The sequence below is a fragment of the Balaenoptera acutorostrata genome, chromosome 10 (genome assembly GCF_949987535.1).
Source record: "Balaenoptera acutorostrata chromosome 10, mBalAcu1.1, whole genome shotgun sequence".
NCBI classification, from domain to species: domain Eukaryota; kingdom Metazoa; phylum Chordata; class Mammalia; order Artiodactyla; family Balaenopteridae; genus Balaenoptera; species Balaenoptera acutorostrata.
In genome coordinates this window covers 77,391,726-77,408,283 of record NC_080073.1, presented here as the reverse complement: position 1 = coordinate 77,408,283, position 16,558 = coordinate 77,391,726, and the positions used below count along the sequence as shown (strand labels likewise).

The following is a 16,558-nucleotide window of genomic DNA, read 5'->3' as shown; positions in this document are numbered from 1 at the left end:
CCTTAGAGCCTCTGGAGGGAGGGTGGCCCTGCTGACATCTTGATTTCAGACTTCAAGCCCCCAAAACTGTAAGAGAATAAATTTCTGTTGACCTAAGCCACCCAGTTTGTGGTGCTTTGTTCCAGTAGCCCTAGGAAAATAATACACTATGAATACAATTTGCAAAATCCAGTAGTGCAAAGAAGTTTACACAGTTATATTTGACTGACATAAAGCTTTCTGAGAATAAAACATACTAATTGTCTGTGTGAAAATATAGTTCTAATTAGTACAAATATATCATTAGCAGCCTAAATTACTAATAGGCATAAAAATACTTGGACTAAATCTTTGAATAATCTGTAATTTAACTTTTCACTCATTAGGTTGAACTTCTGCTAATGAGTCCAAATTAGTGGATACCTACTATTTATCAAGAATTAAGGTCAGTCCTGGGGGGGAGGGGAAGGGATAAATTAGGAATTTGGGATTAACAGATACACATTATTATATATAAAATAGATAAACAACAAGGACCTACTGTATAGCACAAGGAACTACATTCAATATCTTGTAATAACCTATAATGGACAAGAATCTGAAAAGGTGTATTTATATATACATATATATATATGACTGAATCACTTTGCTGTACACCTGAAACATTGTCAATCAACTATACGTCAATCAAAAAAAAAAAAAAAAAAATTAAGGTCTGTCCAGAACGAGAATCCTGATGGTTCCTAATCTATGGATGTTCAATATGTGAGACCCATATTTTTCAGAATGTTCTATAAAGGATTAAGAGATAGACTTTGTTTATTTTAGTTGTTGTGGTGGAATATATTACAACCTTAAAGATTTTTAAAACTGTGAAACTACCAAACGTAAAATAGATAGCTAGTGGGAAGCAGCCGCATAGCACAGGGAGATCAGCTCGGTGCTTTGTGACCACCTAGAGGGGTGGGAGAGGGAGGGTGGGAGAGGGAGGGTGGGAGGGAGGGAGATGCAAGAGGGAAGAGATATGGGAACATATGTATAACTGATTCACTTTGTTATAAAGCAGAAACTAACACACCATTGTAAAGCAATTATACTCCAATAAAGATGTTAAAAAAAAACAAAACAAAACTGTGAAATAATTTGTTCATTTTCCCTACCACATGGTATAGACTAGTTTTGAAAACAAAACATCTGTGGCAGAGCCAGTCTTGGCTATTTCATTAAAAAAAAAAGATCTTATTCCAGTTTTACCACAAACCTCTTCCAGCTCCTGAGGAAGAAAATAATTCAGCTCTCCAACCCCTATTAGACAGGCAGAGGGACCCCCATCTCCAGCCCAAAATCCATGAAAGAAGTTGATTCTTCTGTTACACCATTATTCAGAAAAATATTACTAGCTCAGTGATTACATATATTAATTCAATAATATAAAACAAAGGAATAGCTACAGTCAACAGGTTGTGGCTTAGGTGACCATAACTGGCTGAGTAGTGATTGCATTTGGACAGAAATCAAGGTAACAGGGAGGACAGAAGGGCTGGTACAGATGTGGAAGCAGGGATTCCATGTTTTTACAATCATTCCTGTAGCTGTACCATGTAAGCCAGATTATTTTTACCATTAGAGACATAAGTTATATAACAAGCCTGCCAGCTGACACTAGATGTCATTATACGGGGATCTGGGCAGTGTCTCTGGCACTCGCTGGCCCCCTCATGCATCGTTTTCCGTGCTGTGCACTGTGGTTAACAGCTGCCCCATGCCTGTTTCACAGGGGTGGGTCGTGAATACAATCGTGTCTTCCATAAAAAGTTTGCAGAGCCAGGCAGTGTCATCTGAACAGAGTCCAGCAATGCTCAGTGATCCATGTAAGAGACAGGCCTGTTTTCACTACTCTGCTCTCTAATCAGCATATGCTGTTCTCTGACTGTTTTGGGAGAACATAGGGGGGCCTATTCTAGGGGGACAAAGACATAATCCCGGGCCACCCCATTCCAAGTTGGGGCAATTTCAATGGACAGGGCTCTGGAGACTTGGAACAACCTGTACAACGTCATTGTCACTGGGTCTGTGTAAACAGAGACACCAGCTTCCCTCTTAATCCCCATCCCACACGTGGAAAACCATAAACTCAAGTCACTACAAATAAAAGGCCATGGAAGAGTGCCCAGACACCCCTGGGGATGGTATGATGCATTTGGAAGGAAGCCATTGGGATAGGGACTGTCCCTCTATAAGAAGCTGAGAGAAAGAGAAAAAACAAGGACCAAAATGTTTGCCTCATTTAATTAAATATCAGCAGGACTGTCTATTCATTTTACAGTCACAGTATACCAGACAGGGAATGTGAGCCCTGGAGGGCACCCAGAGCTACTGGCTTTGCTCTCCATTTTAACGGCTTAAGTTGTTGAAGCTTAAGTTGTGACAACCAAGCAGATATTATTGCCCATTGCATGGTGGTCAGACTTAGGCCTGGGAATTCTGTAGATGGACAAATTCAGAGGAGCTCAGAGTCACTGCTACAATTTATGATAAATATAGTTGGGATCAAACTGGCAAACTGTGCACATGCCTGCACTCCCTCCGACCTAAAAATACCACTGATTACCAAAAAACCTGAAAAATTAATCCACTATGATAAGGGAGCAGAAGAAACAAGGCCAAAGAAGACTTCCTGAAAGAGGCATCAGACCCGAAGTTCATAGCTTTATTGCATATTTGGAAACAAAGCTAGGAGCAGAGTCTGGCGCCTGGATGCACCCATGCTGTTCAGTCTCTCACCCTGTGTAAATTAACCCGATTCGGAACCCGGCTTGGTGTAATATGTGCATTCTTAGGTGCCACACTATTGCAGATCCCTCAGAGACCTGACATTGCCAAAACCTGGACAATAAACATTGAGGCTGCAGAGCTCACCAAATTAAAGCCTTTTAAATTAGATTTTGCATCGTCCTATCGACATCCTGGGGTGCTCAGGTGTTCCTCGGAGTAAAGCCCAGGGTAGGGTACCACCCATTTGCGGTAAGAAAACAACAACAAAAAAATGGGCTAGCGCACTATGATCTCTCTGCATCACTGACTACAGGCACAACTGCCCGTCTAGAAAAAGCACAGCGCATAAAGGTTTCGTGACCCGGCAGAGAAGACCTTAGCAAGCGCCCGGCGCCTTCGCCTCCCCGCCCTCGGGCCTCCCGGCCGGGTCCACGCCTCCCCTTGCTCCCGCCCCATCCATCTTCCGAACCCCCCAGAGCCCGCCCCGCTCCCGCTGATTGACAGGCGGGACAGCGATCCCAGGAGCCCGGCTTTTGCTCCGCAACCCCAGCAGGAACCATAGCCAATGGGAGCTGTAGCCAATGGGAGCCAAGAGGCGGGGCCTGAGGGGGGCCTGCGGTGCTGGTCAGGTGCTCTGCGCTGAGGTGGCTTAAAGGTCAGGGACTGCTGGTTCGTTGGGGGGCGCCCCTTGCTGCCGCCGCCTCCCCGCTATTGCCCCCGGTCTGCGGGAGGGAGCCCCCTCCAGGCCCTCCCTCCCATTGCCCCAAGCAGATGCGGACTGAGCGGATCGCCGCGAGGGTAAGAGTCCGGGAGTGTGGGAGGCTGGCCTGCCGGGGACCCACCCGCCTCCTGCGGGCCCCCCAAACTACCCTCCCACCCGTTTCCACTGCACACATACACAGAGCCCACGTTAGGGCATCTGCCAGCCTCGGTGGGCGGGAGGTTTGCGAATTGGGAACGTAACCCTACCCCGAGATCCTTCCAGGAGCTAGGATGGAATCCCAGTGAAGAAGATGGGGCGATGTATCACCCTCCTCTTGATGTATATTCGCTCTACACACACCTACTCCTCCTTCAGTTTCCTCCCTCTCGTTTCTTGGCGCCCCGTCCCTCCAGATTTCCAAGGCTGTCTGTGGGGGAAGGGTTGGAGGGGAGGAGGAATTGGAAAGCAGCTCAGTGAAATCTGGACCCAGAACTAGGGATTCCACGGCGCAGTGCAGCATTTTGTGCGTGGAGAAGAAAGAAATCAGATCTTCTTCCATCCCTACCCCCACTTCCCAGTTTGTTGCTTTATGTCATCGATGTGATGATGTTGGTGCCTCTTACCAAGCATTCCTAAGCTTGAGGCAACACTTAGCCTTTGTTTATTTTCGTTTGTCCCAGGAAAGCAGTTCTTTCCTGCTTACCACAGTTACTGAATTAATTTATTAAAATAGAGGAAAATCAGATGTTTCATGTAGTTGATTCTTTTTTAGCCTTAAATTGTATTTGGTTCATAGTATCCTTCCTTGTGTTAGGAAGGTGAAGGAGGGAAAGAGGAAAGGATCACCATTCTTAGCCAGAAACGTTAATAAGTATATTTGCAGTTCCTTATGGGAACTGATTATTCACGTTCCTTCCAGGTTTGGAAAGTTTATTGCTGTTTGAGAAATAGTTTTTAAATTTAATTTTTGAACCATTGTCTGGAGACCAATACCTAAAACAATTTCAGTTTAAGCAACAATTTCAGTTCTAGGTATGCTGAAATCAATTAAAAAACAAAACAGAATTCTTGCCCCTGATAGCAAAGCAAGCATGCCAAGCAGTTTTTATTTACCTGCACTTACAGCAAGGCAAGACAGGGTCTAATTTTGAGGTTTAAATATGTCTTCAGCATATTCAAATTAGGAAGATGTCAAAAGCTGAATTCGATTGCTTTTTTTAATATCAATTTCTTTATTTATCTATCTATTTATTTAATTTGGGGCCGCATTGAGTCTTTGTTGCTGTGCGTGGGCTTTCTGTAGTTGCGGCGAGCGGGGGCTACTCTTTGTTGCTGTGCGCGGGCTTCTCATTGCAGTGGCTTCTCTTGTTGCGGAGCACGGGCTGTAGGCGTGCGGGCTTCAGTAGTTGTGGCTCACGGGCTCTAGAGGCTCAGTAGTTGTGGTGCACGGGCTTAGCTGCTCTGCGGCATGTGGGATCTTCCTGGACCAGGGATCGAACCCGTGTTCCCTGCATTGGCAGGCGGATTCTTAACCACTGCACCACCAGGGAAGTCCCTCAAGAGATTTCTTGGCACAAAATACGGTTAGATCCAGGTTTCGGTGGGCTTATAAATACCTTCATGCAAGAATGGATAGCAGAGGGAGAGAACAAAAGATCCTTACTGGATTTGCAAACCCAATGGGAACTGACCAAATTTACATATGTATTGTTTTTTCATATTATCTCTTATTAGCTTTTTTGAATAGAATAAAAGCTTTTTAGAAATGTAGGCAGATTACCAAAGACAATAACAACAACGTTGATCCCAAGAGATTATTTAATCCTGGGAAGTGCCTTTTCTACACACATCACTGATAAGATTAAATGTTGATGAATTTTAAGATTAGGAAGGTCAACATCAAATTTTAGAATTATGTTTCAGTTTATACTTAGTTCAGAATCTAAATGTTTTGTTTAAAGAAGGCTATGCTTTGATTATTAATACATGAATGCAAATTACATTTCACAAATATTTGAATGTCACAAATTTTGTCACTTCAGGATACCAAGTTAATCTATTTTCTCCTCTCTCTCATGACATCTCTCACATCTCTTACCATGATGGACCAGACATAAGGCCTTGCCTTTGAAAAACAGAGGTGTACACATGTACTTTTAAAAAGTATTATTTTTGAATTTGCTAGTGCAAATTTGCTTGTTGCTATGTTCCTATAGCCCATCTAACCATAATGATAAATATGCCCACAGGTATTTGATTGTATAAATGTTTCTGACCAGGAGTCAGAAGTCTGAGTCAACCTGAAAATGTTTCTGAAAAGTTGTATGTAAATTATATAATCTTTTAAAATGATATTTGAGGAGCTTATCTAAATAATTTCTTTGAGGAATGTTTCAATAAGTTCTTGGAAACTAAAACAGTTTCTAAAATGCAAATGTAATTTTTAGCTTTATTTATACAGGGAGCCCCAGGTCTCTTGTTTAAGACGAAGTTCTGCAGCATAATCCTTCCAGGCTGTGATTTATGATATAACTGGGATTACTAAGCACCATCCCTCTCCATTTTGGGTAAAGTATACAAAACAAAATTATTGCCATTAACTTCTATGTGTTTCTTAAACAGATTATCTTACACTGAACTGATCAAGTACTTTGAAAATGACTTCAAAACTTCTCTGGGTGTCCTTCATACTTGCTGCATTGACACTTTCAATTACATTTTCTCTCCAACCAGACCAGCCAAAGGTTCTACTAGTTTCATTTGATGGATTACGTTGGGATTACTTATACAGAGTTCCAACACCCCATTTTCATCATGTTATAAAATATGGTGTCCACGTGAAGCAAGTTACTAATATTTTCATTACAAAGACCTACCCTAACCATTATACTTTGGTAACTGGCCTCTTTGCCGAGAATCATGGCATTGTGGCAAATGACATGTTTGATCCTGTTCTGAACAAATCTTTCTCCTTGGATAATATGAACATTTATGATTCTGAGTTTTGGGAAGAAGCGACGCCAATATGGATCACAAATCAGAGGGCAGGACATACGAGTGGTGCAGCCATGTGGCCCGGAACAGATGTCAAAATACATAAAAGCTTTCCTACTTACTATATGCCTTACAATGAGTCCGTTTCATTTGAAGAGAGAGTTGCCAAAATTATTGATTGGTTTACATCGAAAGAGCCCATCAATCTTGGTCTTCTCTATTGGGAAGAACCTGATGACATGGGCCACCATTTGGGACCAGACAGCCCACTCATGGGGCCTGTCATTTCAGATATTGACCAGAAGTTAGGGTATCTCATACGAATGCTGAAAAAGGCAAAGTTGTGGAACATTCTGAACCTAATCATCACAAGTGATCACGGAATGACGCAGTGTTCTGAGGAAAGGATCATAGAGCTTGACCAGTATCTGGATAAAGACCACTATACCCTGATTGACCAATCGCCGGTGGCAGCCGTCTTGCCCAAAGAAGGTAAGTCTGAACAGACTGGTGGTCTGGGGCTGGGTCTGCCTGTGCCCATTGCGATTGAGTGGGGGATTTTTGTTTCTGTGTCTTTCAAGTGTGCTTGCCTTTGTCATGGTAATATTCTGGGATTGAATCCTTAGTCTCTGAAAAGACAAACTCTCTCTTTTCTCAGAGTCTGATTTTTCACTTTTTGCTAGAATATTAAAACTGATGCTCTCTCTATGTATTTATGGTAGTCGCATATAACCATTTTGGAGTCATTGGATATGGTGAAAGCTACAACCTCCATTCTCAGAGAAATTGAGATGGGAAGATATATACAAAATGTGCCTGCAGTTACAGTGATTTTATGGAAGCCCTAAAGCCTTCAATGGATCCTTAGTTAGGACCTGCTTAATAGGAAAGCAGTGGGGTACAGGAAGGAGAGAGTTTTGGTCATCCTGAGATTTAGTTTTCTTATCTGTAAACAGGGGAAGAAGTAACAGTACCTCAAACTTTTTTACAAACCTCTCCCTGAAGCCTCATACCAACTCTGTCTCTCATTATTTCTGTTTTAAAGATAGGTGAACAAGCTCAAAAGGTTTAACATCCCCAGGTCAAAAAGTAAGTGCAGAGCAAGACGCAGACTTGCACTCCTGACTTTTGTTTTATCACCTCCTGGGGTTAGTCTAGGTATGAAATGAGAAAACAGATCTTGAAAAGCTGAAGAGCTCACAAATGAGAGTTAGATCCCTCGCAGGGGAATTAAGAGGATCATAAGAAACAGTGAATGTTAAAATAGGCACGTGCAGCTGCACACAAACATTTCTATCAATTCAATACAAAATAGCAATCTTTTGTGGTTAAGAAAATTGCATTAACCCTTCGGTTCCCCTGATCAAGTTGGTATGGTGTTCCCTTGTTGGCAGGGAGGAAGCCCCAACAAATGGATTTGAAAAACAAGAAAAGGATTAAAGATATTGCCCAGGTTTACTGCGTTTGAAGTTACAGGGAGTACTTCTGCAACGCCTCCAGGGTTTCAAAGAACGTTTGACCAACCCTCACCCTCCACTTACTGAATTTTCTTGTCTTGAGATTCTCTATCTCTGTACTCAGAACTACCAGAACTTAGCTCTTTGTTTCTGTTTGGATGTTGCAGTGCCCTTGACATTTTACTTTGTGCCACCAATTAGTACCTGTGTGTGTGTGTGTGTGTGTGTGTGTGTGTGTGTATTTAATCTTTAGGGATTAGAGATTTCTGGTTCTATAAAATGTCTTCTCTTAAGGTGAATTTACTTTAAGAGAAGATGATTTCTCAGTTTCCCCCACAAGATTATTTCCTCAAAGGGGGTGGGAGTTCTAAAGTGTCTGGCGAGGCTTCATTCCCTTGAACTTGCTGGCTGTCTACGTCAGTAGGATGTCTGCGTTGATTGACCTCTGTTGCCATGGTTGCTTCTTTGGCTGTAGCAGTGAGTGTCTTGTTCTGACTGCCTCGCCTCATCCTTCTCTTTTAGGCAAATTTGATGAGGTCTATGAAGCACTAGCTCATGCTCATCCTAATCTGACTGTTTACAAAAAAGAAGAGATTCCAGAAAGATGGCATTACAAATACAACAGTCGAATTCAGCCAGTTCTCGCAGTGGCTGACGAAGGGTGGTATATTTTACGGAATAAGTCAGATGACTTTCTGTGTGAGTATGGTATAGTATTTCTCCCCATTCTGCATCGTTGTCTGCTAAAGTGGAGGCTAAGTGGGAGTTGTTTCTGCCGTATTCAACGGTCTGTTTATCGATCGAATAACTAGCTAGTGTCACACATTAATAGCTAAATAAAGATCCAATAAAGATCCCAATAAAGATTTATTGGGGCTTTAAAATGAGGTAACCTCCTAAAAGTGGAACATTTACTTCTCTTGAAGCCTTCAGACCAAAGATAAGCCTAGTGCCCTGTACTGCTTATTATAACCATTATGTTCTGGAGGAAAACCTAACTGAATTTTATAAATTGAATCATTTTCTGCATCTGTTTTATACTCTGATTTCAAAAGAGTTTAATCTCTATTTTTCTTTTCAGTTGTTAGCTTTCTAGTTTCTTTTGCGCTTTTGGCTCTACCAAATATAGGCCAGCTTTGCTTTACACCTTGGAAACATTTCTAAAAAGAAGTGCATATTGGCATGGATAAAAATATATCAAGATATATTTTCCTAATGAATACCTAGTGGTATAATTTTGGAGATATTTCTATTGAATAAATTTAGAATATAATGTAAATCCTATTTAAAATTAAAGCATGCAAAATAAAGAGCTTCCTGCTACCCTTTTTTTTTAAATTTATTTTTGGCCACACCACGCAGCTTGTGGGATCTTAGCTCCCTGTCCAGGGATCGAACCCGCACCCTCTGCACTGGAAGCACAGAGTCTTAACCACTGGACCACCAGGGAGGTCCCCCTGCTATCCTTAAGTGTAGTTTTCCCTTCTCATATAGCTTTTAACAAGTTAGTCAAATGGAAAAGTCATCCACAGGATTTCACTCATTTTTATTTTGTCTGTTATTTGCATATTTGCTCTCAAACTCCCCGTCCTTATCCTGCTCTGCTTTGTATCAGCAGTGACAGATCCCTACAGACTAAAGCTCCTTTGCGAACTGGTTTCTGGTTCAGTTTGGTCAATAGAGGACCTTTGCAGGAGTGTGGAAGGCTGGAGTTTGGGAGAAAGCCAGGGTATTTTTCCCCCACTCTCTCTGCCCCAGGCTGTGTCTCTAACAGTGACTTCATGTCCTCTGTGATCCCAGCTCTGGATGACTTCCTGCTCTATGGCCTCAGTGCCTACTGGGTAGTCCTGCCTTTGGGGTTCTGGGGACACTACCTCTTCCTTCTGTCCCTCCAGCCCTGGGGGCCATGGGAGGTTCCCACTGTTCTACTCGCTGGGTAACCTTGCCATCCCATGTTTGCTTCTGAGCTTCAGCACTTTTGTAACTAGCCCCCATCTGAAATTCTCTCTCTTGGATGGGTTCCACTTTCCCAGCTGATAGAGCTATTAACATGCACTACCGATCAATTCACTGGGAGTTGTTTCCATTGTTACTTGAATGTTGAAGCAAGCACATGGTGTCAACACTATCTAGAAATGTTCTTTTAGGCACTGGTCCTTGATACATATAAGATATGAACAAAATGTCCCTTTAGCTAGAATTGGGTTCCCATCATGTTTATTGATAAAGAGAAAAGCAGTTGCCTGGCCATGGCATTTGTAGAGCATATGTAAGTCATATTGGCAGATGCATACAGGTACATGGCTTCTGGTCCTGAAAACAGGTTTTACATATAGATAATAATCTGTAAACCAATATTTAATCAGGCCAGGAGAGCTGTTTTAAGAAGGCCTTTAAAAGTAATTTCCTTGGCCAGGAGAATAGTTGCCACCTTTATATGTTCAGGTTTTCATGTATTGTGCAGGTAGCTCTTATGTTAGAGGGGTTGCTCAAAAAAGAACTGCTATCTCTGAGGAGACTGAATTACAATTTACAATGAACATAAATGTAAGTGGCTCTCTTGAAATTTTGGTTTGGTAAACTACACATACTAGATGAGTCACACCTATTTTGAGCAGAAAACCTTAATAGTGCTCCTATTTCTGTTACATGATGTTCAACATAATTATTTATTCAACAAATAATTAAGTACTGGCTACTACAGTCCTTCTCAGCCTGAGTTCTATAAGAGAATTCAGCCCTAATGTCCAAAAGCAGTGGTTCTCAAAGTGTGTTCCCTGGACCAGCAGCATCCAAATCACCTGGGAACTTGTTAGAAATGCAGATTCTTGGGCCCAACCCAGATCTACTGAACTAGAAACTGTGAGGGTAGAGGCCAGCGATCTGTGTTTTTACCTGCACCCATCCCCCTACCCCGAGGTCTCAAGTTTGAGATTCAAGTTTGAGAACCTCTGCCCTTAGGCATCCATTACTAAATACTGTCTACTGGATCCAGCATTTATTGTAGGGGCTACCACTATGCAACAAAGTCCCTCTTCATGGGAAAAGTTTTCTAAGTCATAATGAGTTCACTTCAAATCTGATTTTCTAGTAAGAAGTGTGATATGATTGATCTTTGCCTTCATGATTAGAGTCTAGATCCAACTTTTCATAGACATGAACACAGCAGTCATCCAGTCAATTACAAATTATATAATGGCACATTTCCCAAGGTTACTATCGATTAATTAACTAGAATAGCACAGTCCCGTTAGATGATTCCTAGTGATTCATAAATCCAGCGTTATTTTCACTTGAATAATAAACTCAAAAGAATCATGGCACTAAGAATGACTTCTTTAGGTGGATTTTGCCAGGCAGATTTGGAATTACTTTGAGGAGATGACTCTCAGGGGCATTAATTTAGGATTTTCTTTTTTGCAATGCTGTGTTCTCATTGCATATTTCCCGATAGCAAACACAAGCAGTAGAGGCTAATTTGCTAGTCCTTCTCACCACCTTTAAAAATAAAGCCTTTCAGTTTTCTTTGGTTGCCGTCTCATCAGCAGTAGCACCCTGATATTATGCTAGACGCACATGCCTTTAAAAGGCAGCTTTTGGCAGAAATAGAGACACAGATGTAGAGAACAAACGTATGGACACCAAGGGGGGAAAGTGGCAGGGGAGGTGGTGGTGGGGGGGTGGTAGGATGAATTGGGAGATTGGGATTGACATATATACACTAATATGTATAAAATGGATGGCTAATAAGAACCTGCTGTATAAAAAAATAAATAAAATAAAATTCAAAAATTCAAAAACATAATAAAAATAAAAGGCAGCTTTTATTATGCAGGAGTTTTCATCCTTCAATTTTGTATCATCGTCTGACTTGATAAGTCAGGAGACTCCTAAAGTTTTTACTTCTTTGTAACCACACGAAAGCACACAATGCTAAGTTGGATCCTGATCTGAACCACCAAAGTCAAGATTTTACCCACAAGTCCTGACTTTAAAAAAAATGTCACTTTCACGTTCCCCTGACTTGCCTCAGCTTTGCTCTTTCCCCTTCTTCCTGTGCTGCTGAAGGTAGTGTTGCCTGGAGAGAAAGATTTGTGATCATTTGACTTTTCGTTTCCTGAAGTGACTGGTGGTGTTGACAACAGCAGAGATTATTTGTAAAAGATCCTTTTATTTAAAAGTCAAATTAGATAACATTTGCATTTAAGTTCACAATTTGATGATACAATTATTTCCATTTTAATACCATCTGGTTGGCTAACTTGTTCATGCATTTTATCTTCACAGTAGGCAACCACGGTTATGATAATGCATTAGCAGAAATGCATCCCATATTTTTAGCCCACGGTCCTGCCTTCCGAAAGAATTTCACAAAAGAAGCCATGAACTCAACAGATCTGTACCCCCTGCTCTGCCACCTCCTCAATATCACTGCAGTGCCGCACAACGGATCACTCAGGAACGTCCAGGATCTGCTGAGTTCACCAACTCCAAGAGCGAGTCCTTATACACAGAGCCCTCCTCTCCTCCATGGTAGTGTCAAACCAAGAGAAAATGAACAAGAGGAGCCATACGCTTCTTTCATAGGGGTCTCTCTCGGTAGCATTATAGTTATTGTGTTTTTAATCATTTTCATTAAACATTTAACTCGCAGTCAAATACCTGCCTTACCAGATTTTCAGGCTGAAATATCTCAACCATTATTACAAGCCTAATGCTCCTTTGATGTGGAGATTGCATAGTTATGTCAGTGTTTAAAGGTTTCAAATTCTAGGAAACCAGCTTCAAACATTTGCACAGACCATTAAGCAGTTACGTACATGTGCAGAGGCAGTCTCACACACACACACACACACACTCATGCACACCATGCACGTGGACCAAAATACACATACCTGCAAAGGATGAAAGATGGGGAAGTATGTTTCCATTGTCCTCTCTGGCTTCTGGTAGGTAAGATCCTGCTTTATTTGGACTTGGCACATACAATGTATATATTTAACAACTTTGCACTATTTGAAGTACTTTACATATTGCACTTTAAATTACTCTCCTAATGGGTACGTTTATGTGAAATGCACTTTATTGACAATTACGTCTGAGAACTCGGTTGAAAAAGCCAACTTTTGCACCCATGTCCCAGAATACCTGTTATTCCTTCTTCAAACGGAATGAAATTTCTAATAATTCCTGAATACTGTAGAAATCTATCTATTTTCTTAAATTGGGAGAACATGAAGAAAGTGAAAACTGTTGAAAAATGAAATGTGATGACCTTGGAACATTGAATTTTGGAGAGATGCATTCCCAACAGCAGGGTGCACCTGTGGGCACTCCTTGTCATATTTCTTTCCAATGGACATGGGTTTTCATTTTATTTTTCCCCCCAAAAAAGAGATCCAAATACTGACGGATTCATTCCAGGTATGTTGTTTCCATCGTGAAATTCATTATTGCTGTTTCCTGATTAGTCATTTTACTCTGATTTTAATAGTAAGACACCGTGAGACCTCTACTCTGTAGGCTTGAAAAAAAAAAAAAGACACCATGAATATACGTTTCTTTCCTCTCGAGTCTAGCACTGGTCTGAGTAGCACCATCTCAGCAATATTTTCTCTTGCTCTGTAATTATTTGCTTCCTTGAAAACTAAATCACTATTAATCGCATTAAAAAATCAGATTAGATAAAACAATGTTTTCTTTCTGGTAATCTGTAGTGACAGAGCACAAGCATCTTTTCTATTTCAGCATTTGAAGGTCCAGAATTGCAAGAGAGCACAAACTACATTAGGGAAAATGTAGGCCACGCAATCCTTGAAAAGAACCGTGTGGAGCTTGGGGGGAAAAAAATTAGAAAGAAACTTGGGGAAAAAAATTAGGCAGGACCATTGTTGTTTGCAATGTACCCAGGACAATGCGAAAGGGTGCCTGGTGGCAAAAAATAGTGAAACTCCTAGAGGTAACAGGTAATTGAAACAAGAGGAGCTGAGATTATAGCCTTGTTTCCTGAAATATCTGAATATCCACTCACCAAATGCTCAGTGGAATCAAAGATGAATCCAGGTTCACAAATAGACTTTACCTCCTGGGTAGGTTTTTTCACCTGCCTGGTCATCTCAGCTCCCCAATCCCACCATGGAAAGCTGTGCCTTAGATCTCTTAAGTAGGCTGGTTAGGGAGAGGGTAGCGTTACCTATGGTTTCTTAGAGGAAAGAGGAAGCCCTGGAAAGAATAGCTTTCCTTGAAGAAAATAGAAACCAGTTTATAGACACGTGGCGCATAGAAAATACTGTGATTTTGTGTATATTTATGCACCAACTCGCTAAAAGTAGGTAAAGTGGTAAATGTATTCCAGAAAGGATAAACTAGATGTAAAGAACAAAAGTGGCATAGTGAAAAATAAAATTGAAGTGCTTCCTAAAATCAGGTGAATGAATTATTTTTAAATGATGATACCAGTAAACAATGTTAGCACTTAATTCTCATGTCATTAATACAACCTCTAAATGGGATAGAATGGAATCGCTGGAAATGTACTATAGATTAAAAAGCTGAGAAGTGAGATGGTAGATACCAAACTCCTCAAGAGGTCTGAACTCTGGATTAGACATTTTACGTGTGACCACTCGTGTTGGCTTGCTTTGTAGTGATGAACTTATCTGCGTTATTGAGATGCCAATCTAATGACTGAAAGATGAAATTGGTCTATTTAAAAGCATTATTATTCAAGTGTTATCTGTATATTTAAACTAATTGTTGCATTAAATTCATTTTAGAGGGTGCTATTACCTTAGTAGTAAGAAGAGAGTAGATTCTGTAACACTGATGAAATCATTAAAATTCTGATATGAAGATTTGATTATTGAATGGTTTCCTTTATCTACAGATACTTATTTTCCTGTAAAGTATCAGCAGGAGAGTTTACCTGAAGGAAAATAAAATTTTAAACTTTGCTGGGGAAATATCTAGTCACTCATCATTTTTCGATAGTTTCATTGTTGTTTTGGTTTTATCTGCATGTCTGTGGTCAAACTTTGTATGCAGTCAACACAAATTAGCACATAGAAATAACATGTAGACCAGCTAATCTTCCTAACTGTAAGTAAGAACTTTTAAAAGTTCCGAGCATGGAATCCCCCCGTCACAACACTGACATGTTTGCTTTACATCCTCTGTCGGCTATTTTGAAGTTGATTAGTTGATACGATTTTTCTTGTTCAGCATGTATTTTGCAATTTCTTCTCCCTTTGCCACCTGCTATTTAAGTTGAAAATTGCTTTTCAAAATGCTTTCTGTCCTCTTAAGTAAAATTAGGATCGATTCTATTATTAGTTTCAGTTTCTTACAAGAACCTATTTCTAGAAAATCTATAGTTTTCTTTTTTTGATGCTGTTTTTATCAGGTTTGATATCAATGTTATATTCACCTCAAAAACTCATGCATTTTTTTCTACAACACTAGTTTAATGAAGCAAATATAACAGGGATAATCAAACCCAACCAAGGGGCACTAAAAAAGATCATTGCTTTGGGGGCCTGAAACTTTTTTGTAGAATAGTTTATAACTTTCTCAATCTTTAATTAAGAAATTGGTTTTAATTTTCTTTCTCTATTGGAATCAATTTTATTCAGCAAATCTGGCATCCAAACTTCAGGAAGCACAGGGCCTAGGAAATGGTTCTGGATCCAAGGATCTTAGCCCAGGAGTTAAACCATGAGTAGACAAAAGTAATTTGTTAGTATAAAGTTTTACCACTTTTGAAATGCTACAGAACTCTCTTCCAAAGTAAAGTGCCTTTTTTTTTGTTTTCCCACAGTTCCTAGAAGTATTCAATGAATGTCAAAATAGGAAATTAATCACTGCTCTATTAGAGGAAACTTTGTTGAATCTATATTAGAAACGACATTAAATACTCTGGCTATGTACAAAACAAAGTTTAAATACTGTAATCCCGCCCTCACCCCAAGTGTTTTGTAATCACCTTTTTTCAAACTTCTTCCTGTCTACTGTAAGTCAATAAATTATAGTTCTAGAAACTCTGCAAAATTTATCTTGGCTTTCCTTCCAGTGATGTCCTTATGTTGGATTGCATTATTTATACACTGCTTTAAAAATTTGGTTAAATGTTACAAACTTAATCCTGGTTTTAAAAAAATTGTAATGAATGCCTAGGTGGACTTTGCAGTATTACTAAGTCATGTCAACATCTATCACAGGATGTATATTTTGCGAGAAGGTGACAAATTAAAAAATCATCAATGACATCACATTGTATATTGGATAATTATGGTTAAAATGTTTTGGTAGATTTTATTCACATAAAATTTTAAAAATCATAACAAAGTCATAACTATGAATTCAAGCAATATGGTCAAAATATATTTAACTTAAGGCACTACACACAAATTTCTTTAAAGCACACTCATGTCATTTATTTACATAGTATTTTAGGAATTTACAATAAATACGCATTTCCCATCTCATCTTTGTCCTTCATTTGTAGCTTTATATACTCACAATGAAGTAAAAACCTCCAAGTAAAAGGTATTAAATGCAATTATCCTTAAAGCTTACCAGATATGGGCAAGAGAACGAAATACCCAAGAACAAGGCAAAGGTTTTTTTAATCCTTTAATGTTCCAAGTATCTT

At 40.0% G+C, this 16,558-nt stretch overlaps 1 protein-coding gene across 1 annotated transcript; it reads left to right on the top strand.

The window, feature by feature from the left end:
* Window positions 1–3,355: 3,355 nt before the first annotated feature.
* Window positions 3,356–16,515, top strand: ENPP5 (ectonucleotide pyrophosphatase/phosphodiesterase family member 5). The gene is made up of 4 exons (XM_007193821.2): window positions 3,356–3,552; window positions 6,080–6,943; window positions 8,431–8,607; window positions 12,196–16,515. Exons 2-4 carry the CDS (start codon window positions 6,115–6,117, stop codon window positions 12,621–12,623), a joined length of 1,434 nt encoding a protein of 477 aa, XP_007193883.1. The 5' UTR covers window positions 3,356–3,552; window positions 6,080–6,114; the 3' UTR covers window positions 12,624–16,515.
* Window positions 16,516–16,558: the final 43 nt, after the last annotated feature.

What these genes read in the sequence shown, in the direction of transcription:
- ENPP5 (XM_007193821.2), top strand. Translation starts at nt 6,115, where the DNA reads ATGACTTCAAAACTTCTCTGGGTGTCCTTCATACTTGCTGCATTGACA. An exon ending in AGCCGTCTTGCCCAAAGAAG is followed by an intron (nt 6,944 to 8,430) that starts GTAAGTCTGAAC and finishes CTTCTCTTTTAG; the next exon opens with GCAAATTTGATGAGGTCTAT. An exon ending in TAAGTCAGATGACTTTCTGT is followed by an intron (nt 8,608 to 12,195) that starts GTGAGTATGGTA and finishes TTATCTTCACAG; the next exon opens with TAGGCAACCACGGTTATGAT.